At 37.5% G+C, this 23,336-nt stretch overlaps 1 protein-coding gene across 1 annotated transcript; it reads left to right on the top strand.

Annotated features, from left to right (window-relative positions):
* Window positions 1–1,066: 1,066 nt before the first annotated feature.
* On the top strand, window positions 1,067–21,558 carry minar1 (membrane integral NOTCH2 associated receptor 1). Its single transcript, XM_084109681.1, has 5 exons — window positions 1,067–1,172; window positions 1,548–1,587; window positions 2,324–4,599; window positions 11,789–12,043; window positions 20,485–21,558. Exons 3-5 carry the CDS (start codon window positions 2,362–2,364, stop codon window positions 20,680–20,682), a joined length of 2,691 nt encoding a protein of 896 aa, XP_083965807.1. The 5' UTR covers window positions 1,067–1,172; window positions 1,548–1,587; window positions 2,324–2,361; the 3' UTR covers window positions 20,683–21,558.
* The last annotated feature ends 1,778 nt before the right edge of the window (window positions 21,559–23,336 follow it).

Here is a 23,336-nt window from a genome sequence, read left to right as displayed (position 1 = left end):
TTCCATTTATTGATATATTATGCATATCAAGTAAAGTAAATTCATTTCTAATTCACAGTTTTCTACATAATTAGTTTTTTAATAGATATAAATGGGTCTACCAATAATTTTCATTTATTTATATATTATGTGCATGCGGATCCAGTTTGTAAATTTATTTTTTAATTCACAGTCTTCTACCTATCTACCAATAATTTCCATGTATTGATATATTATGCATCCAGTAAGTAAATTTATTTTTAATTCACCGTTTTCTACCTAATTAGTTATTATATATATATATAAAAATGGGTTTACCAATAATTTTCTTTTATTGAGTCTAAAGAATAGCACCCAAAACAGCAACAGCTAATTAAGTTTAATTAATGGTCGATATTTTATTTTAAATGTATTTATTTGTTTGTTTGTAAGTTCTTGTGTGCCAGGTTTATTTATGCATGCATGCATGCTGTTTCATACATTGTTTTAAGTCTATTTGTTGCCAGATTTCCTCTTCCACTGTGACATCGTACCCCATAGTGTGTTTGAACGAACTGACAACTAGCCCCGTTCTCCCCTATTTTATTTGGCTGATCGAGGCACCGAGGATGCGCTTCTCAACTTCTTCACTTTACATTAGTTTTCTTTTCCATTTAAACATGTATGCGTCCTTAGTCATCACCACGGATTGAACATGCATGTGTCTGTCAGAAGAGCGCGAGAGAGTAGCGTTATACTTATGCAGTGCAGGCGATCTGCCCGACGCGTTTCCCGCATGGCTGAGCCACTGACGCGTCACGCTGCGTGTTCTATTAAATGCCTAAATGTGATTTAATTCCCGTTGTCGAACCTCAACCTGTCTCCACGCGCTCGCGAATGGTCTTAAGGTGAAATTACGTCATTCTAGGTGGAAACAAAGACGAGTTGAGCTCTCTGAGCTCCATCAGATGGAGAGAGAGCAGCTCCCTCGCCAAACTCTCCCTGCAATCCGGATAGGATACAGATGAAGAGAGGCCATTCCATAGCATTCCCAATGGTCAGGAGGACGCGGGGATATATGATGCCGAAGATGTGCCGTGCAACTGCAAAGAAATGCCTGTGGATTAATAATGCACTTCTGAGTTAAAACATCCCTGTCCAGTTTTTTCCCCCCTCTGTCGATCCAGAGGACAGCAGATGGGACCGTTGAATAGGTGTGTGTTGTTTTAGTCTTCTTGGTAATTTATTATGGATCTAAAATATTGTACTTTAAAATTTTAATGGGATGATTATAAATCCCCCTCTTTCAGTATAGTCTTGTGATTGTGAATGTCCATATGTTCATTTATGCTGCTTTTTTTTACCATCGATTTTTTTAACGAGGCTTGGAGGAGGGTTTTTTATGCATGCATACTTGCACTGCAAATTGATTTACAGTCCTATTATGCAACTGAAACTGCATATTGCATGTGTAAAACAACCGTTTTTTTATGCACTGGATAATGCATTTAATTCAGTAGTTCAGCTTCTTTATAAGATTGTCATTGAAAATAAATGACCTGTTTCCTTTCTTTTCTTTTATATTCAAGACTGGAGGGACCAAATGTACAGTGGGGCACAAATCCATAGGTAAGTAAAATGTGATTTCTTTCATAGCTCAGTTGTTTATTCTCCACAGCAATGAGGTCAAATGGAGAGCAAATGGAGACATTTGCTTTATAAATTTAAAAATGTTCTCCTGTGAAAAGTAATCTGTCATCTCACGACTCATGTGTCTTCTGAGTTTCAGGACAGATCTCAATAATAACTAAAACTGTGCTCAAATTTGCAGTCTGTAGTCTGTGAATCTCAATATGAATTCAAATGTTTCTCATCAAATTCGAGCTACCATATTATTATGCTTTTTTTCCAGAATTGTTTAAATGACAGGATGAACTTGAGATGGCATGGACTGTACATGGTTATCCAGCATGATTTGAGTTGGAAGGTGCATCTTGTGTTTTAATTGAAGCATGGAAATCTGATCTTTTGCATAAGGGAGTTGCATAATTTTTTCACAAATGTACATTTTTGATTAGTGAACTAGAAATTGTGTTGAATCTTATTTCATATTAATTTTGTCAACCTTTTTTCTTCTTTTTTTTTTTTCAAAATCCTAAGTCCTATATTTTGAATGTGGTCTCAGACTTTTTTTTAACCCACTGTAAAAGTTTGAAAATTGGTCATTGAAACTCCTTTATAGATAATCAGAATTCTGACTACTATATGTGATGATTATGGTCCTGCATCCTGATTTGATTCTTATGGTAGTTTGGCAGATGGCTCACATTTCTTCAGTCACTAATCATTCATCTGTCCCCTGCAGGCTGTCCTGTCTTCACAAAATCAAGAATAAAAACAGCAATGGATGCCATGCCAGAGTATTCCCTCTTTCTTGTGAGGATTTTGGAGGAATTGGACACCAAGTACAGTACCGTTTCTTACCAAGACCTTTGTAAGTCCTTGTGTGCCAGGTTTGACTTGGTCCATTTGGCTAAGCTGAGGAGTCTGCTATTCTACACAGCATGTTTGGATCCAGCATTCCCCGCAACGTTATTCAAAGACAAAATGAGGTGCTCGGTGGAGGACCAACAGTCCAAGAAGCTCATGGTAGCTGCGGACATTGTCACCATGTTTAATCTCATCCAGATGAATGGAGGAATGGCCAAGGACAAGCTGCCAATGGGTTCCAGACCCAGGTTTCACAAGAACCAATCATTTGAGTCCTGTCGATCTGACCCGGATGTGTATAAATTCAACGACAATGACAGGGCATACAACCTCTTGGACACCAGGGGTCATCACATTTCACGTAAGTCACCCTGCCCGAAGTCTGACTGCAACAACTGCCAGCAGTTTATACCAACCTCAGACCCCAACTTCCTCTTGGGAGTCACCAAGGATCTGAAATGTAGGGCAGCATCTCTGGATAAACTACAGCATCTGCCACAGTACGCCAGCGTCAGTCCTCCTCCGTGTGAGATGCAGAGCACTTACTTCCCCATGGACATCGACAGCGAGTCTACAACGGACCAGGAATCTCTTCATATCAACCCAGGGATCAAGGATACTTTCGTGTCCAGCGGAGAGCCTTTTACCGTGCACTCATGCGTGCAAAAGCGGAATATCTTCAAAGAGGATTTCCACAACCTTGTTGCCTTTTCGCCCCACGTGATCACCAAGGAGTGCAGAGCAAATTCCAAAGCTGGTGGTGATTACCACCATAGGAGGGAGCTGAACAAGCCTCCCACTTTCTTCAATCACAGTTTTGAGCTGCCGTACAGCAACCCTTACTTTGAACCCGTCAGCTCACCCATCCAGAACAAAGGGCGGGTGAAGCATGAGAGCCTGGACGACTTGCAAGCATCCACCTACTTTGGACCTACAACGGTTTCTGAATGCGTGAGCAGCAGGAGGACTTCTGGCAAGCATGGCAAACAGCCAGCCTGGCCTGTCAAGAGCTTGAGCCTCAATACCGAAGAAGTTCCTGACTTTGAGAGGTCCTTCTTGAACGGCAAATTGGCAAAGGACAATCATCGTCATAACATGGAAAATGACCAACACTTTCAGTGTACAAAAGACAAGCCCACTGCCTCTCCCTCAGGTTTCTCCAAGAAGTCAAATGGAACCAAAACAAAAGACATGGCTTCTGTGGCTTGCGGACCGAGTGTTGAGAAAAGAGAGTATGGGAAAAGGTACAAGGACAAGAGCATCAACTGTCCATCATTTCAGTCAGGTAATGTGGACAATGGCATGAGTGTTGGGACCCAGACGGAACAATCCCAAACTAGGAAAGTGAAAGATTACCCTGGTCACAACAAATATGGAGAGAGGCCGCCATTTAAACATTCAGATGAAGACTCTGAGATTGTCAGCGACGATATCAGCGATATCTTTCGCTTCCTGGATGACATGAGCGTGTGTGACTCTCTTGGAGTTGTGCAGTCCTCGTGCTACAACAGCAACGGCTCACTGTCTCAGGTGACGAAATCAGACGGGGACAGCTCACCTGAACGCAACACTGTCAAGCTGAGCAAAACCGGCATCAAACTAGACCGCCTCTTCCAGTCATTGGAGAACTCTGATGATGAGCTCAAAGACAGCGTCTGCAAACTGGTACTCAGGATTGGTGAAATTGAGAAAAAGCTTGAGTCTCTTTCAGGGGTGCGAGGGGAGATATCTCAGGTCCTCTCAAAGCTTACTAAGCTGGATGAGAAGATTCAAGAACCGGAGGCTAATGGGAAATCAAGTGATAATGGTATGGTGGAGCAGATTAAGACTGACGCGAACCTCTCACCTCACGTTTTTCAGTGTCACACCACTGGACACAACATGAAGGTGGAAAAAAGTCCAGAATGGTGCTGCCCGGAGGATGATGGGAGCGAAAGCATGAGGGTAAAAGCCTTAAAGAAAAGCGTATTCACACGCAGGTCGTCCAGGTCGCAAACTGAGGAGAACAGCGTCACTGAGTCCAAAGTAGCCAGCATCACCAACTCACCTCGAGACTGGAGGACTGTTTCTTACTCCAGTCACACAGGGGAAGAAGGGAAAGAAAGAGACCGGCATTGTGAAGGCAAGGACAGACATAGGAAACCAAGAGAGGTAATAAACCTGAAAACTTAACATTTTTGTCTTTACTGTGTGTTGAATTTGCTGTTGTGAGTGTTGTGACCCAGATTCTGTGTTGCATTGCTATTGTGTTGACCCGCTGAATCACTTGATTGGTGCATCTCTTTTTAATCACTTAGTCAAACTGATATGCAAAACAGATTAATGAGATCTTGAGAGTCATCAGTCTAAATCAGAATTGGTCAGACAACCAGTTCACTGAATCAACTGAGATGACTTGCTTGCTCATGTTGACTTGAATTGAAATGAGCTCAGAACTGTTACTGCATTGCACATGCTTTTTGAAAACATGTAGATTTTCTGAAGAAGGTGCTTTGAAAAGTATTGTGTATAGTGCCTTAAAATGACTTGAGTTCAAATGCACCATGCATCATGCAAATTTGTAAGGCTATGAGATGCAGATCAGTCCATACTTTGTTCTAATGGTAAAATCAGGGTTTGGTGCCCACTATTGCAAAAACTAAATTGTGTAAGGTTTAGTCTGTCATATAATGTGCTGTGTGACATATTTTAGCAAATCTACCATTATATTTGTTGATTACTGAGATCTTTATTTGTTAGCAACTGTTATATATTTAGAATTTTAACCAGCATCGGGATTGAGTCAATCGAATTCTGTAAGGGATCCCAGGTACCCACTTACCTGGTTTTATACAAATCAGTCATGACTACTGGAAGAATGTTACGTCAACTAATTCATATTAATGAGCCAGACAGATAAGGTTGTCAGACCGTTCCTACACCCTTGCATGGTTTTTCCTTGGTTTACACCCCTAGGTAGTTATGCTCAATTACACTCCATCACTTCCCAAAATACATGCAGATATTTTGTTCTGGAAGCAAGCTAGCTTTGATATCATATCTCTAACAGTATAGCCGTGGTCTCTTACGGTGCAATTATCACACAATTTCCCCATTCTATCCTACATCTAGCTGTATTTTTTTTGCAGGGGCACAGACTGAGCGCAGGACACAGTAGAGAATCAGACAAATAATTTTAATTCAATCCCCTCAGAGGAACAAGGATTTCATGCCAAATTAGTCCTGTAAAGTATTTACTGGCTCTCGAGATAATATGTTGACACATCTGAGCTGAAGCTTCAGTACTCTTCAGCATTTAAATGTCTTAAGGTAAACAAGTTCAAGGATTCCATGAATACTACAAGGAAGATGAAAAGGTTTTATCAAAACCTCACTTTGTATACAGCTTTAAGAATGTAAAAATACATGAGGTAAACAAGCAAACAAATAATCCGTTTCTGGGCCGAAGTCTTTAGTAGCCAAGTTGGATGCAGTCTGCTCTGTTCTTTGTGGGTAATAGAGAATGGGCTTCCATTCCTGATCACAGGTGGAAAACTATGTTTTTACAGGTTTATCAGTTGTGAGCTGGGTTATGTTATGTTATGTCATGTTATGTTATGTTATGTCTTATGTTTTGTACAATTTGTCATGTTATGGTATGGTTCTCTTTCATTTTTGTTTCCTTTATTTGTTCTATTTCTTATGTCATAGTTCTATTTTAGTTCTATTTTTTTAATTGTTTTGTGCTGTTTATTCTGTTCTGTTCATTTATATGATAATTACTTTATTCTGTTCTTTATTCTATGTTTTGTTGTTTATTCTATTCTATTCCATTCTATTCTGTTCTATTCCATTCTTTTCTGTTTTACAGTATAATTGTCTGTCTGTTCTTTTTATTTAATTTATTCCATTATTTTCTGTTCCATTAAGTTTTCTTCTTTTTTCACATTCTATTCTGTCCTGTTCTCTATTCTGTTCTGTTTTACAGTACAATTGTCTGTTTGTTCATTCTATTCTATTCTATTCTATTCTATTCTATTCTATTCTATTCTATTCTATTCTATTCTATTTTGTTTTTTTGTTTATATCTTTTCTATACATATTGTATTCAATTATTTTCTGTTCTGATTCTCTTCTCTTCTCTTCTCTTCTCTTCTCTTCTCTTCTCTTCTCTTCTCTTCTCTTCTCTTCTCTTCTCTTCTCTTCTCTTCTCTTCTCTACCTAATGTATGCAACAATTACCCTTCTTTAGTCTTGGGAATATTTTCATGTTTTCTTAGTTTTCTCCTCTGCCTCTCGCTCATGTCTTCTTGGCTTATTGCCCTGATTAGAAGCCTGCCAGTTCCTGTATCGTCCCTTCTGATCTTTTTGGGGAACTTGCGAGTGCCAAAAGTCCCTGCCTCTTTGGAACGATCCAAGCTGTAGTTAATTTTAGTGAATGGTCGCACAGGGAACTGGTGGTTAATTAAACCTCATTCACATTAATGAGAACACATAACAATCTTGTGCATTTCACCATTCTGTGGCCATTCTGCCTGAGTTCTCCTTTATTTAAAGGTGAAGTGTGTAATTTATTCAATTATTTTCTCCTTGTATGACTTTAATGTAAAGAGTTGACCAATAAATAAGATGTTTATGTTTATTTTCCTGAAAAGTGGAAACATCTTGTGTTCTGTGCCACAATCAAACATGTATCTCTTAGTTAGAGCTTCCTGAACAGCCTGACAGCAACACTGACTCAATGACCAATGGTGTGTGTTTGGGGCGGAGCTATGTGTCTTGTCTGTCTAATAACAGATGGGAATTGCAATTCTGTTTCATGACACTAGTGCAGCAGAAACTACACACCTCACATTGAAGGTAACAACTGGATGTTCTTACTTTTTCAGTGTACAATTTTGTCTTTTTAATCTTTCATTTTAAAGCAATGCTTTCATGTATTCAAATCATGGCTGTCAATTTCAATGGGGTTCCAAGAAACAGCTTGTCTGCCAAACATCTATTCAGCTGTGAATGTTTTGGTAAATGTTTTTCTGGGTTAATGAGAGTCTTATAGTGTGCATCCTGTCACCCTCTTTTATTTTCCTGCTGTCTACATCATCCTGTCTTTAATTGACATGAAGTTGTTACGCCAGCCTTTTAGCACGACTTCTTTATGAGAGAACGCAGCCAACGAACCCAGCAGCTCTGTACAGTGGGTGAGAAGATGTGAGAGAACTGTCATTTTCAGACAGGCACTTAGCACAACATCCGTTCCTTCTCACAAGTGCCCTTGATAAAGGGCAAGGCAAACCTTTTTTCTTCTAGCCCAAGTGCCAGCTAGCCAAGCGATAAGCTCATGTCAGTAGTGGTCAAGCTAGAAGCACACTTGAATTATTTGGCTCGCAGAATATAAACAACCAATGCTTTTAGTCGCTTAATTTAGGCTATCTTTAATGAGGTTTTAATAATGTCTGTGTGTGTCCATTCAACTTCAAACTGTGCCGGACAAAGAATAGCCTATACTAAAGAGAAGTGCCCTGAATAGGCTGATGGATTTAGATGACAAAATTAAGGATTATATATTTTACAAATGTGAGGGGTATTTCCTGTGCAAATCTCTAAAGCAAAATACTAGGTTGTTGTGGTTGCCAAGATGTTGATAATTGGTTGCCAATAAGACTTTCTGATTGGTTTAGCGCAGTGTTATTTAGGTATTATTTTTATAGTATTATATTATTTATTCATATTTAAAATTTCCTTCTATTTATTTATATTTTTATTCAAATTTATATTTTTAGTTTTCATTTTAATTTTAGTTTGTTTTAGTATAATTTTATGATGTTTATTCATTTTTAATACTTTAGCTTTAATTTATTTTATTTCAGATTTATTTTAAGTAGCGTTAATTTTAATTTAGTATGCTTAGGTGGTTGTTGACTGGCAAAAAAGTATAAGAAAGTAGCAGCACCTTTCCCAAACATGCCACATGATATGAGGGATCTGACATGTCTTTTTTAACGGTTACAGAATGTACCAAAGTTTCATAGTTATTTAGGGAATTGTTCAAATCACTAACCCCAAGTAAGCAATTGTAATAAAGATTCTTGCTTAGCAACAACACTAATGATTGTGTCTCAATGAGATTACACTTAATGAATTTACAACAGCAGTAAAGATTTTTAATTGCAATGCCATGATACATTGTTTTATAACTTGCAAGTTCAATTGTTATATTACAGTAAGGAGAAATAAATACAGAATCCTTATTATATTAAGCGAGTCACAGTCCCTCTGTATGACATTGAGTCTGACCTACAGTACGTATTATTACACTGCTGCTGTTTTCTTGGCGAGGAATAACCTATACCTATGAATATCAGAATGACAATATTTTTCCTCCTCTCAGTTGGCCTTCCCTCATTTGCATCTGTGGTTGTTTGATTAGTCTTTCCCTGCTGGAAGCAGGAGGTGCATCAACACTCTTCAGCGCTCACTCCTGTGGCTTTTTTTAATTTTCACCTTAGCTCAGGCCAGACAGAACAATACCTTGCCTAAAGAGAAGAACATTTAAGTGGGTGGCTGTTATTCTTTTTACAAAATGTACAGAGACAAGGAGACAAAAATGACAGGGCAGAATAGAAATGCTGAAATTATATTGAAATATGTAGATCAGCTGGTGGGTTGCAACTTGCAACCCAAAAGTGGGTCGTGGAGTTAGTCACTGAAATATCAACAACAAAACGGAATTCTAAATGTTTTTCTGAGTCAAGACTTTTATTTTGAAAGACGCATTTAATTTATTCAACATAATATTATCAAACACATTATAATATTATATGTCTTTTCTTTCTTTCTTTTTTAACTTTACTTTATGGGATTGTTCATTACTTTATAATGGGAAAATATTAGGGAACCAGGTGTTTGTTTATTTACTAATACAACATGGAATGTGGAGAGGCCATTAAAGGAGAACTTGGTAACTTTTTTAACTTAATGAAACTGTCTAGAAATCATTTGGATGGTTAAACAACCTGTTCTGGTGATATTGGTGACTTTCCCCGCTCCCCCCAGCGTTCCCAGGCGGAAAACCAACCTTGCAACTTGGGGACTACCGTCCCGGTGTGGTGAAGTATCCGGTAACTCTATAGTGATGGGTCCGGGCTGAGGACCCAATTAGTATGCCAGTAGTATGCCTGATCTAAATCTGTTCTCGCGATACGTTAAGGCAGTATCAGTGCAGTAATATCAGGTAAAGCTCATAGCACGATCTTCGGATAACGTTAGCTGTATGCTATGCTACTATCTAAGCTAACTAAAAAACACACTAACAACGAGAAATGTTTAAATTCACAATCTATAGCTTCGGTTAAATACTAGTATATGAAACGTATAATTTAAAATACATTAAATACATTAGTGACTCGTTATAACGTAGTACAAACGTCTTTATAATAAAGTGATTTTGTATGATTTGTAACCAGGCACTAAAGCGATTACCCATAAAACGTGCTTTGAACCAATCGGATTGCTTGGGTCCTCAGCCCGGACCCATCACTATAGAGTTACCGGATACTTCACCACACCGGCAAGATAGAAATTGGAAGTCTCGTGAGAAGCGAGAACGAGACCGAGCGCGAAACACGAATTACTTCACGGCAATTCGACATAAACACACACGCATGTATGATGTATTACCAGATTACCCACCTCGGTAGACATAGCTCCACACGATACAGTTGGCTTGCTCTGATCAAAACAAACGCACATGAGCAGCGGTAGAGAGGGGGAGGAGGCCGCCGCAAGTGAGTTTTTTACGATCGTCTTGTGAAATATACGCCCCCCACAGCTGTAGGGGGAGCTCGTGGGGAAAACATGCGACAACAAAAGGGAAAATCAGCGAAGAAGTGACTAGAGTTCGCTAGAGTTGCCGAGTTCTCCTTTAAACAACATTCTTATGAAAAAATAGCTTAAAAAGAAAACAAGTCACTAGATTTTTGTTGACTATCTTTTGAAAAATGTACTTGCATATATTTTTTTCCCCGTTTTGCAGAATGACCCAGTTCATGATAATCACATTTTTCATGTTGTAAGCTGCAGCAATTTGGTTTCCCTCTGGGCAATAATAAGCTCCTGACTCAGATATAATTCTTTATAATAGTCTAAAGACTGAGACAATCACACATTTCCAGCTCTGCAAACAAGACCGCAGTCATTCCTGTAAGCACAATGATTCCCGCTTGCACCGTATATATATATAGCTAGTTAGACTCATGCAGTGCCAGCATGCTTTTTCTCCTGAGAGTATAGCTCATGCAGGGTTTCAATAATTCTGAATTGCTGAAGGAAAGGACTTTTCTACCGGATGTTACTGTGTTTGCCTTTGCAAAAGTCACCATCATGATGTTAAGGTGTTTTTGGTGACTGCCTTGCTGAGTGGTTGCTAAGGTGTCCTAATAAGTTGTTAGAATGTTGCTATGCAGTTGCTAGGTGGCCCCAAAATCTCAATGATTGTGGTCTCTAGACTCAACTCCCTTCTTCAAAGTAATGATTTTCCATGTGAAAATGATCCCAACTGCTCAGAAAAGCAATATCACACCTCTTCTCAACAAGTTTTATGATTTGAGGTTTCATTTCTTTTTGCAGCACAAACAGTTGCAGTGTATGTTACTGCTCAAAATTTGTAGGGTCAGTAAGATTATTATTTTATTTTTTTAGAGCGAGAGAAAGGATGCATTAAATTGATCAAAAGTGACAATAATACTTTTAAATTGTTGTAAAAACATTCTAATTAATGTTGTTCTTTTGAACTTTCTATTTATCAAAGAATTCTGAGAAAAATGTATAGCTGTTTCCACAAAAATATTAATGTTTTCAACATTGATAATAATCATTTCTTGAGCAGCAAATCAGCATATTAGAATGATTCTATGAAGTGACACTCATGTGACACTGAAGACTGGAGCAATGATGCTGAAAATTCAGCTTTGCATCACAAGAACAAATTACATTTAAAATATATTATAATAGAAAGCAGTTATTATAAATTCTAATAATATTTCACAGTATTACTGTTTTACTGTATTTTTGATCAGATAAATGCATCTTTGGTGAGCAACTTCTTTCAAAAACACTAAAAAATAACTTCTGAACAATATTTTGAACGATAAGTGTGCATATCAAAATTGCACACATAATAAAAACAAGATTATTTGATCTTACCTTATAAAGCTCACTTAATTGTGATATATTTTAAATCTTAAGTCATATTGCTTCTTAAGTAAATATATCTTGATATGTTTAGAATGTTTAGATATTTGTACTGGAAAACATGACAAAAAAATTCCTCCTCCGTGACCTTTCCTCCCATTTCTCCCCTACAGACAGATCGACAGTATGACGCCCACCAGGCCCACCGTTCCTCAAAGCCACCCAAGGACTCCTACCTGGTGGAGCAGGTGTTCAGCCCACACCACTTCCCTCCCGCGGTCAAGTCTCACGTGAAGGGCAGTCCTCTCTATACGGACCTACGCCTGACCGGCCTCGCCGATGCCAAACGTTCTCAGCCCTCCTGGACCATTGAAGAGTACAAACGCAACTCAGGAGACAAGAACAAGCTCAGCGCCTTGGACCTGCAGGTGAGAGCCGACCTCAGGGGCTTTGCATTGTGATTGCAACTGTGCCAATATTGTTGATTTTTCAGTGTTTTTTGAGGCTTTGATGTGTGCTGTGTGTGGTGATTTGTGGGATTAGCTTTAAAGGCTGGGGCGCATGGGAATGGAGGCTTCGATTTTTCCTCAATCAATGCTTCTCTGCCAAATGCCGCCGGTGTGTGTCTTAAGGTCATCAGTGCAGTAGGTGACCTTGTGCGCTGTGAAATATTAATGATCCTTATTTAAATCACTCACTGTTGACAGTCAGGGACACAGTGCAATTACTGCATTTCCTTGGGTTCATTTCAATGCCAACTTGAAATGCTGTTCGCAACCGAATTCTGGATTCTAACGTATTTCTGCGTGAAACTGGGTGTTCAGTAGGATGGACTTGATTGCATTGTAAAAAAGTAGTGGTATCTGATTTGTGAACAAGTCATTCATTTGATTTTAATTATTTCAATGAATCAGTTGATCCAGTTTATACAACTTGGACAATCTTTTAATAAACCAGACTGAACAATTTGTTTATGATGTTTATGATTGATTCTCGAGTCAACAACTTCTCGAATCCGAGAAGCGTTTAATTTTTAATTTTATTTATTTGATTAAAACAAACAAACAAAAATTGGTGAATAATGGAGATTAAATTATGCATATTCAAATAAGATTTTTTATGAGCGGATTCATGGCTGCAACAAAATGACAAGAAATTACAATAAAGATATTTTAATAAAGGGATAGTTTACCCTAAAAAGTACTCATGTCGTCCCAAACCCGTAAGACTTTCGTTATTCTTTGGAGCACAAATAAAGACATTTTTGATGAAATCTGAGAGCTTTCTGTCCCTCCATATGCATTTTGACAAAAAGTTCATAAAGAGATCGTAAAACTAATCCATAAGAATTGAGCGATTTAGTCCAAAATTTTCTGAAGAGACACGATCACTTTATATGATGAACAGATTGAATCTAGGCTTTTATTCACATATAAATATTAATCAATTCACACATCATTGAAGTGCGAGAACCAATGAGGTTCATTCTCTTGTTACACAGCACGTTTATAATAATAATAATAATTTGTTACATTTATATAGCGCTTTTTCTGAGACCTCAAAGCGCTTTACATAGAAGGGGGGAATCTCCTCAACCACCACCAATGTGCAGCATCCACCTGGATGATGCGACGGCAGCCACATTGCGCCAGAACGCCCACCACACACCAGCTTACTGGTGGAGAGGAGACAGTGATGAAGCCAATCAGTATATGGGGATGATTAGGAGGCCATGATGGACAGAGGCCAAGGGGCAAATTTGGCCAGGATGCCGGGGTTACACCCCTACTCTTTTACGAAGGACATCCTGGGATTTTTAATGACCACAGAGAGTCAGGACCTCGGTTTAACGTCTCATCCGAAGGACGGTGCTCTTTGGCAGTATAGTGTCCCCGTCACTACACTGGGGCGTTAGGACCCACACAGACCACAGGGTGAGCACCCCCTGCTGGCCTCACTAACACCTCTTCCAGCAGCAACCTGGTTTTCCCAGGAGGTCTCCCATCCAGGTACTGACCAGGCTCAGCCCTGCTTAGCTTCAGCAGGCAACCAGTCTTGGGCTACAGGGTGATCTGGCTGCTGGCTGTTTGAGCTTTAGCAAGAACCAATGAGGTTCATTCTCGTGTTACACAGCACGTTTGAGCTTTAGCAAGAACCAATGAGGTTCATTCTCTTGTTACACAGCACGTTTGAGCTTTAACAAGAACCAATGACGTTCATTCTCATGTTACACAGCACGATTGAGCTTTAGCAAGAACCAATGAGGTTCATTCTCGTGTTACGCAGCACGTTTGAGCTTCAGCAAGAACCAATGATGTTCATTCTCGTGTTACACAGCACGTTTGAGCTTCAGCAAGAACCAATGAGGTTCATTCTCTTGTTACACAGCACGTTTGAGCTTTAGCAAGAACCAATGTGGTTCATTCTCGTGTTACACAGCACGTTTGAGCTTCTGCAAGAACCAATGAGGTTCATTCTCTTGTTACACAGCACGTTTGAGCTTTAGCAAGAACCAATGACGTTCATTCTCGTGTTACACAGCACGTTTGAGCTTCAGCAAGAACCAATGAGGTTCATTCTCGTATTACACAGCACGTTTGAGCTTTAGCAAGAACCAATGAGGTTCATTCTCATGTTACACAGCACGTTTGAGCTTTAACAAGAACCAATGACGTTCATTCTCGTGTTACACAGCACGTTTGAGCTTTAGCAAGAACCAATGACGTTCATTCTCATGTTACACAGCACGTTTGAGCTTTAACAAGAACCAGTGACGTTCATTCTCGTGTTACACAGCACGTTTGAGCTTTAACAAGAACCAATGACGTTCATTCTCATGTTACACAGCACGTTTGAGCTTCAGCAAGAACCAATGAGGTTCATTCTCGTGTTACGCAGCACGTTTGAGCTTCTGCAAGAACCAATGAGGTTCATTCTCTTGTTACACAGCACGTTTGAGCTTTAGCAAGAACCAATGACGTTCATTCTTGTGTTACACTGCATGTTTGAGCTTCAGCAAGAACCAATGAGGTTCATTCTCGTGTCCCGCCATGTTGTCACTGTCGCGTGACATACCAGCGTCAGTTGTGTTGCCTCACTTCTATTCATAAATCCCCTTCTGTGGCCTTTCAGTATAGTAAAATGTGCACTTCAGAATCTCTCCAGAAGTAGTAGGTCATCTGGTTACTTTTCGAATACTATGTATTAGAGTACTATGTACTAGAGTACTATGTACACTACTTTTGGCATACTGTTTCGCATAGTATATAGTAGGGAAGTATTTGATTTCGGAAGCAGCTTCATAAATTAAGGCGCTTTAAGTGTTTTTCACATTAAGCATTGTAGAATGTCCTGCTGTTTTAGTGATTAAAATACTGCAGCAGGTGCGGTATGTGGGTTGGATCACACATGCCCAAAACTTGCAATTTGTTGACATATTTTTGTTTTTCTTCTTTTGATATGGAAAATTGACAGGCCTGTGCTGCAGGTTTATGGATGTTTTGCCCTCCAGGTCTTGTGACTGAAAACTAAGCATTTTTTATTAACTTTATGAAGATTCATTGCTACAACAAATTAAAATTGTGGCATAAGACATTGCAATAAGGATTCTTATTAATAGAACTTAAGAAAAGCAAATAATTTGCCTACATACAACTTGGAACGTTTTAGAGAAAATGAGACGCAAAAAAAGAATCACTGAATTGTTTTTTGAATCAGTTGGTTGACATGAACAAAAGACTCAAAAAATTAATCATAGTTCCCATAAAAGTAAAAAGTTACATACTGGAATAAACAATAACAAGTGTTTGAAAGTTGAAAAAAATAAGTGGCTTTGTATTTAAATTTTTGTTTTGTTTTTTTGCAAAGACCAGGAATATGGATTAAGAAAGTAAAAAGGGTCCATTTTTATTCATGTTGATTTTAAAACCATCTGTTGTGCACATTTTAGATTAAGGCTTATGGTTGTCTGTTTCAGACGATGTTTATCTGTCTTCATCTCCAGACATAATCGCATTCTATTGATAGAGGACAGCTCACAATAAAAAGGCTTTAGTGTAAGAGAAAAGCAAGCTTCTTTCATACAATACCATAATCTATGCTCTATTTTATTGACTCTCTCAAGATGGGTATTGATTTTGAATGGATAAAAGCAAATGATGGCTTTAAAAATAGCTGTTCTTGTTATCTGTGTGTGAGAACAAAATAAGAAAGATGGAACAGAAAAGTAAATTGCTGACTTCTTCAGAGGCTTGTGCAATGGCTGCAGCAGGATGTGAAATGTGCCCTACATCTTTGCATCAAATCTGTGTTACATGTTCACCCCAGTGCATAGACAACTGGCTAGAACCAGGGGTGGTGTCTCTCTCTTTTCGCCCATTTGCAAGAGTTGTAGGTTTTCTGAAGGCCTGCTTACCCAACCACAGCATGAGAGGAGAAGAAAACAGACAGAAAATGTCAAAAAGACAGAACACAGCTCAAGCAATGCTACGTACCAGTGATTCTTAGTGACCCAGCACAGCACATTCGAACCTTGACAAAGCAAAGAGTTTTTTGGATTTGTGCAGCAAGCATGCAATTGTACAAAAAATATATCACGAGGTGATTAAAATGATTTGCAATAATTAGCATTTTCAATCAGCCATTTCTTTTTATCTGCCCTACTTTTTTTCTGTTGATCTTGTCACCTGATATTATTTAAATTGCTGTTTTTTTGTTTTGTTTATTACAATATGGTTTTTGTTTGTGCAATGTTTGCTGTATACTGTTGCAAGCACAAAAACATTTATCAAATAGATTTTTGTCATCTGATTTCAAATTGGATCTGAATCTGACCTGCATCAAAAATAATTTATTTGACCTATTAGGGTGCTTTCACACGAGCACTTTTGGTGCACACCTGGGTTAAATTGATATCAGAGTTCAGTTCATTTGAATGAGGTGAGCATGGTTTTCTGAACTTGAGTGCGCACTCGAGAATGGTCTGTGGAACGGTTCATGTGAACTCTGGTATGATTTGCTGCTGATATGAACACATATGAACTCTGGAGAGGAGCATTTTTCTAAATATATGTAGGGGAGCCATGCAGGCAGTCGAACCAACTGTCACACCCTTCTTCTTTGTTTCTTCTTAATTTATTTATGAGCTGTATGGGAAGCCGCAAAAAAGTGTGTGTTAAAATGGACCATCTATTGAAAACCAGTGCAGACTGAACACAAGAAAGCGTCCTGTGAACGGTCCATTAGGTGACTTAAAGTAGAAATTCTGTTGTCATAGCAATTACTGAGAGGGAGATTTATAAGACAATTAATCATGTGTTTCTCACAGGAGAGTTGTGTACTGCATTATTTCCAAACTAACATTAGTGTTTATTCCCTGGAACTTTACAAGCCAGCTTATGGTGTAATTATTCTCTAGATCACTGATTGTATTTCGAGTAAATAGACAATGTTAACTTGATTAACATTTATCATTAATATTGAATGGTAGTTTTAATGTTGAGCCTTGAATTTATTATCTCTATAATGTCATTATATTTTAATTAGGCTTTTTCTGCCTGTAATGTTTTAATATGAAAAATGGAACTGAAATGCTTTTTAGTAAATGATCAGGTAGCAATTGCACATTAGCAGTCAACTACAAGAAACAAAAAAAAAACAAATTTCGTCTCCTTTAAAACACATGATTGGTATTTTATGGAGATAGAATTGTGTCTTTATTACATGCGAGAAAATAAATGATCTGAGAGAAAAAAAAAAGTTTGAGAGAAAAAGTTATCACACTGATAGCAAAAAAGCATTTCATGAGAGAAAAAAAAATATTTGAGAGAAAAAGTTTTCATACCAATAGCAAAAAATAATATTTGAGACTAAAAAAAGTTTTGAGAGAAAGTATTTTCTCATAGAACATAAAATATAAATTTGAATTTTTTTAAATTATTTCTGAGAAAAGAAAAATCTCTCTCAAAATACTTTGAAAAAAAACTCTCAAATATATATATTTGCTATCAGTGTGAAAACATTTTCTCTAAAAAAAAAAGTGTTTCTCTCAAAACGCTTTTCTTTGCTCTCAATGCAATTTCTTGCTCTCGTGTCAGGATTTTGCTTTCACTGTGAAATTTTTTTGTCATTAAATAATTTTGTCATTAACATTAATTATCGCAGGTGATACGTCTGTGATCATCTAAGATCACAGTGAATCATCTTACCCAAACATTGGAGTGTCCGTGCTCAATTAAGGCAGAGGCGGCATCTATGCCAGTGAACCGAACATGATTCAGTTCGACTCCCAAGACAAGACGATGCTCACCCGACTGGCCAATAGGAACGTGGCCCCGCCCATGACACAATTTTCACAGTGAAAGCAAAATCCTGACACAAGAGCAAGAAATTGCATCGAGAGCAAAGAAAAGCGTTTTGAGAGAACTTTTTTTTTTTTTTGAGAAAACGTTTTCACACTGATAGCAAAATATATATATTTGAGAGTTTTTTTCAAAGTATTTTGAGAGAGATTTTTTTTTTCTCAGAAATAATTAAAAAAAATTCAAATTTATATTTTTTATGTTCTATGAGAAAATACTTTCTCTCAAAACTTTTTTTAGTCTCAAATATTATTATTTTTTGCTATTGGTATGAACTTTTTCTCTCAAATATTTTTTTTTCTCTCATGAAATGCTTTTTTTGCTATCAGTGTGATAACTTTTTCTCTCAAACTTTTTTTTCTTTCTCTCAGATCATTTATTTTCTCGCATGTAATAAAGACACAATTCTATCTCCATAGTATTTCCCTTCACTATGAAATTGTACAGGTTTTTTTTCACAAGAGAAAATCGGATTATCTTTCTCGTTTACAGCTGGTATTGATATAAGATTACTTTGAGCTTATTGGAGACAGAGATGGCTGACACCTAGTGTGCGTGAATTTGTATACTTGCTCAGTGTAGTGGAGGAAAGTGTCATAGTGACAGCGTCCTGCTGCTTGACATTGCTGAAATTAATGCCATCTGATATTCAGAAGCAATCCACGTGTGAAAAATGGCAACACTGAACACACTTTGCTGGTATTGATATAAGATTACTCTGAGCTTATTGGAGACAGAGATGGCTGACACCTAGTGTGCGTGAAGTTGTATATGTGTTCAGTGTAGTGGAGGAAAGTGTCATCAGTGACAGCGTCCTGCTGCTTGTCATTGCTGAAATTAATGACATCTGATATTCAGAAGCAATCCATGTGTGAAAAATGGCAACACTGAACACACTTTGGGTGCAAAAGGTTCCTGAGGACAGTTATAAGGGGCATTGAAGATGGCATTATCGTCACAGCTGTGGAAGATCATGTACTCTTGACATTAGATGGATGTCTTATAATGCCAGATTGATTAGACTAATCTTTCGGTCTCTGTTTAAGCTGGTATTTGCTGGTTGGTCTCCCAGTCTGACCTGGTGAAATGTGTCCAAAACCAACCAGCAGCCTGGCCGAGGAGGGAGTTTTTTTTTTTTTTTGTGTGTTTTTTTCTTCTTTTTTCTTTCTTTTTTTACCTGCATGGCCCTGTCCCAGTGCACATTACAGGTATTCTTTTGTTATAAATAGCCTACTTGAAGAAATCAATAAATATATGTAATAGTTGATATTATAGATATTTCTTTATTTATTATTAAAATAAAAAATGTAAATAACATTATTACAGGTTTTTATTTATTTGATTTATTTATGAATTTATATTATATTTATATAATTTTTTATTATATTTATAAATTTATATTTTTTTCATATTTATTTATTTATATTATTTTTTACAGCTTAATTATATTATAGAGCTTCTAACTGCTGCTGAAAAGCTATTGCTGAAAAATAGATGAAAACATTGATGGAAATGTATCTTTTGATCCCTGAAATTACTGTATATTTACTTATCATCTATCTATCTATCTATCTATCTATCTATCTATCTATCTATCTATCTATCTATCTATCTATCTATCTATCTGTCTATCTATCTGTCTGTCTGTCTGTCTGTCTGTCTGTCTACCTATATATCTGTCTATCTAGCTGTCTATCTATCAAGCCGTCTATCTATCCTATGTCTGTCAATTATTCTATCTGTCTTTCCTATGTCTGTCGATTATTCTATCTAGCTATCTATCTATCCTATGTCTGTCGATTATTCTATCTAGCTGTCTATATAAACTTTGGAACCTAATTAATTGTTTTACAAACATTGTTTTTAAATAGAAAAATTAGTTATATGACTTTTTGTTAGTCAAATTTGAATTGCATTTCTGCATCCAGTTTAATACCTCAGTTTAACTCTGGATGGCATACAACCTTGCTAGCAACACCCTAGCAACTTACCAGAACACCATAGCAACTACATAACAAGCTAAAATCGAATCAGAACAACTTAGCAACAACATAGTAACGTAATGGCAGCCACCCAAAACACCCTAGCGTCATGATGGGACATGAGTTATGCACAGACAAGCAGCACTCACGTTTTCTTCAGAAAAACTTCAAATGTTGTTTTGTCCCCTTCAGCTTCTTTGGCTATTTTTGTCTGACTGTTCCTATCTTCCTTGCCGTCATATCTGAACATCTCATCCTAAACCGTGTGCCGTATCACCCTTTCCTCTTTCTCATTTCCCCCTCACTCGCTCACCATATATTCAATTAAAATGGCAATTTGATGAAAAAATCCATCTCGACAGAATATGTTGCTTTAGGAATCTGTCTGCAGTTAGTGTGACGAGTGGACAAGAGCTCCATTTATCTTCCACAGCCTTCATTTAATAGCCGAGACCTGGTACAATCACGGTCTGCTCCACACAGACGCTTTCCTTTGCAGAACCTCTCACCTTTTCTGTTCCCCTTCAGGTCCAGGATTCACTCAACCCCAACAATCTGGAGTACTGGATGGAAGACATCTACACACCGGGCTACGATTCGCTGCTGAAGCGCAAGGAGGCGGAGTTTCGCAGAGCAAAGGCGTGTAAAATTGGCGCGCTGATCGCTGCGGCCGCCTGCACTGTGATACTGGTCATCGTAGTGCCCATTTGCACCATGAAGTCTTGAGGTTTCTATCTGTTTTTCTGTCAGATGGTGTTTGTATCACTGTATTCTGTACTGGCGTTGCACAGACGCTAGGACAAACATGGGACTTCATTTGTGGAGGTCTGTAATATTATGTCTGATTTCAGCCTCCGGCCTTAGACTTTCTTGGAATGTCAATCGAAATATATCACAACAAAGAATTAAGGATTGCAATTTGACGTTTGTCTTTTTTATTTACAGTAGTCAATATTTATAACTTGAATAAATTATTTGTTATGCAGTAGATGGCCTTGCTTAAAGGCTCAGAGATGCACCCTTGTTTTATAGTCCAAAATATAATGTACCGACACGTTTTATGTATGTTTTTTTTTTCCTGGTATTGCAATAGAAACTAAATGGAAAGCTTTATGTTTAAGCGCATTCTATTTTTTACTTTACTATGATTATGAGAATTTTAACAAGAGTTATTTTTCAATGAATACACCGACAGAATGTTTTAAAGAATGAGTTAGATTTATCTTTGGAAATGACTGGAATGTTTGGGCTTGTGCAATGCCTTTTTATAAGGAATATATATACTGTATATTCAGATTGCTCAAATATAATTCATGTGGTAATTCAATGAGAACACATTTGAACTGAATAGTTCACCCAAAAAAAATTATTCAATCATTATATATACCCACCTTTATGTTGGACTAAAATGTGTGCCTCTCTGGGAATTTATTTATTTATTTATTTATTTTAAATTTTGTGCTCTTTTCCATTCAATGACCGTATTCTCAAAAAACACAATAAAAGTAGTCCATATGACGTGTGAATTATATTGTTAATGCAACATTTTCATGGAATAAGCACTAACAAGCTCAAATATTCATCTAGTGTCCAGACTACCCATATTTCATGAAAAAAAAAAAATTTTTGCTTAAAATTTTTTCAAATAGTGACAGAATTAAAACATTTTGGTGAATTATTCCTTAATGTGAGGGGGTTTGATTGTATGTGAGAACAGTAAAATTACTCTATTAATGATGTTATTCATGTTGTTTGAACAGTGACACGTGACTTTATTTCCTTTGGATTTGTTCTGTATTATTGTGCCATACAGCACTTCAAAATCAACAATATCACATAGCTGCTTTCTATTTGATACAGTATATGTCATATCTTAACTAATCGTAATATACTTGAATTGCCAAATCACTTTCAACTAGCTCAGTTTTTCTCTAAAAGTCGAATGTTTGGACCTGACAACGAAAACTGTGAACTTCCCTTAATGATGTTCACTTTTGACACTTTGTACACTCATGGGGGTGATATTTCTGAGAAGTCAAGCTGTAGGACCATGAGTGAAAACCGCCTACTAGTCAGAAACAATATTTCAGCTATTACACTTAGGTGCTGTTCCAAAACTAATGAGCTGCCTTGCTTGTCTACCGCCTACATAGGCAGCTACCTTCTAAGGCAGCATCCTAACTGAAATAGAAACTTAGTGACTGATCTAGTGCATCTGTAAATGTCTGTGTAATCAGCTCACTAGGGTTTGGAACAAAGCCTGAGCAAAAACAGAAAAATATTGTTTCAACTGATATGTGCAGGTTTTTCTTTTATCACAAATCTGAGAATGTCATAGGGATAGAGTGCTGCAGGAATGAATCCTAAAACCCGAAAATGAGTTTGCAATTTTTGCACTTCAAGTTCCATCGTCCTTTAGTCAATAGGTTTTTTAATGGGTTTTAATGGCCTGAAATAAGGTTTGTGGTTAACACGAGCTCAAGATATTTTCACATTTTATTCTATGACATAAAATACATATCTAATACCCCACTTGTGCTTTTTAAAGCTTTTTTTGTGTCTTGAAAAGGGAGGTTGATAGTAAGAGGTATGGGACTATAGAGGTTGTCGGGGTGATTAAACATAATCACGCCAAACAGGTAATCTCATCTACTCACTAGTCCACTTTTACAGCCTCATTTATAATCACGCTCTTGCAAACTCTTCTAACTCAAACTTTCCAACTTTCCAATTTTTAAGATTGGAAGAGTTGTTGGAAGCTTAATGGTGGTAATTGTTAAAGTCTTGCGACCGTGGTGTAGTTTGTTTATGGCCTACGTTAAGCTTTTTACTTCTGCCGATTGTATTTAGGCTTCGAAATTCCTAAAAGTTGTGTTCATTTGTGAAGATTATCTTGAACAACATGTGTAAGATGCAAACTTCCGGGTTGGCACACAAAAATACATCACTTCAGTGCTCTGTGACCTCTGTATGCTGATAGCATAACGGTGCATTTCTTACCCTTACAAAAATAAATGGTCTGTCTTTATAGTCTGTTGTATCACAGCAAAAATGTTCCATGAAATTTAAAGGTGGAGTGTGTCATTTTTTTTCAATGTTACTATACTTTTAACCTGTATTAAGCAGAACCAGAAGTAAACAATTTGTAGATGGACAGCACTGAAGAGTGCACAAGGGGTCGTAGGAGTGTTTGGGAAACCTGTTTGGTACCATTAGTGATATAGAAATGACACACTTCATCTTTAAGAGAAATTTATTTGCACATAAGAACGAGATTAATAGAATGATACATTCTAAAAGTGAGAATTTACAACAACTACTTTTAATCTTACAATTGTTCTTGGGAGTTCTGCAACACCATTGTTTTTGACAAAGAATAC

The sequence above is a fragment of the Abramis brama genome (genome assembly GCF_963993115.1).
Source record: "Abramis brama genome assembly, chromosome: 3".
Taxonomy (NCBI): Eukaryota; Metazoa; Chordata; class Actinopteri; order Cypriniformes; family Leuciscidae; genus Abramis; species Abramis brama.
Note: the sequence above shows the minus strand (reverse complement) of the source record. Positions and strands in the feature narration are given on the sequence as shown.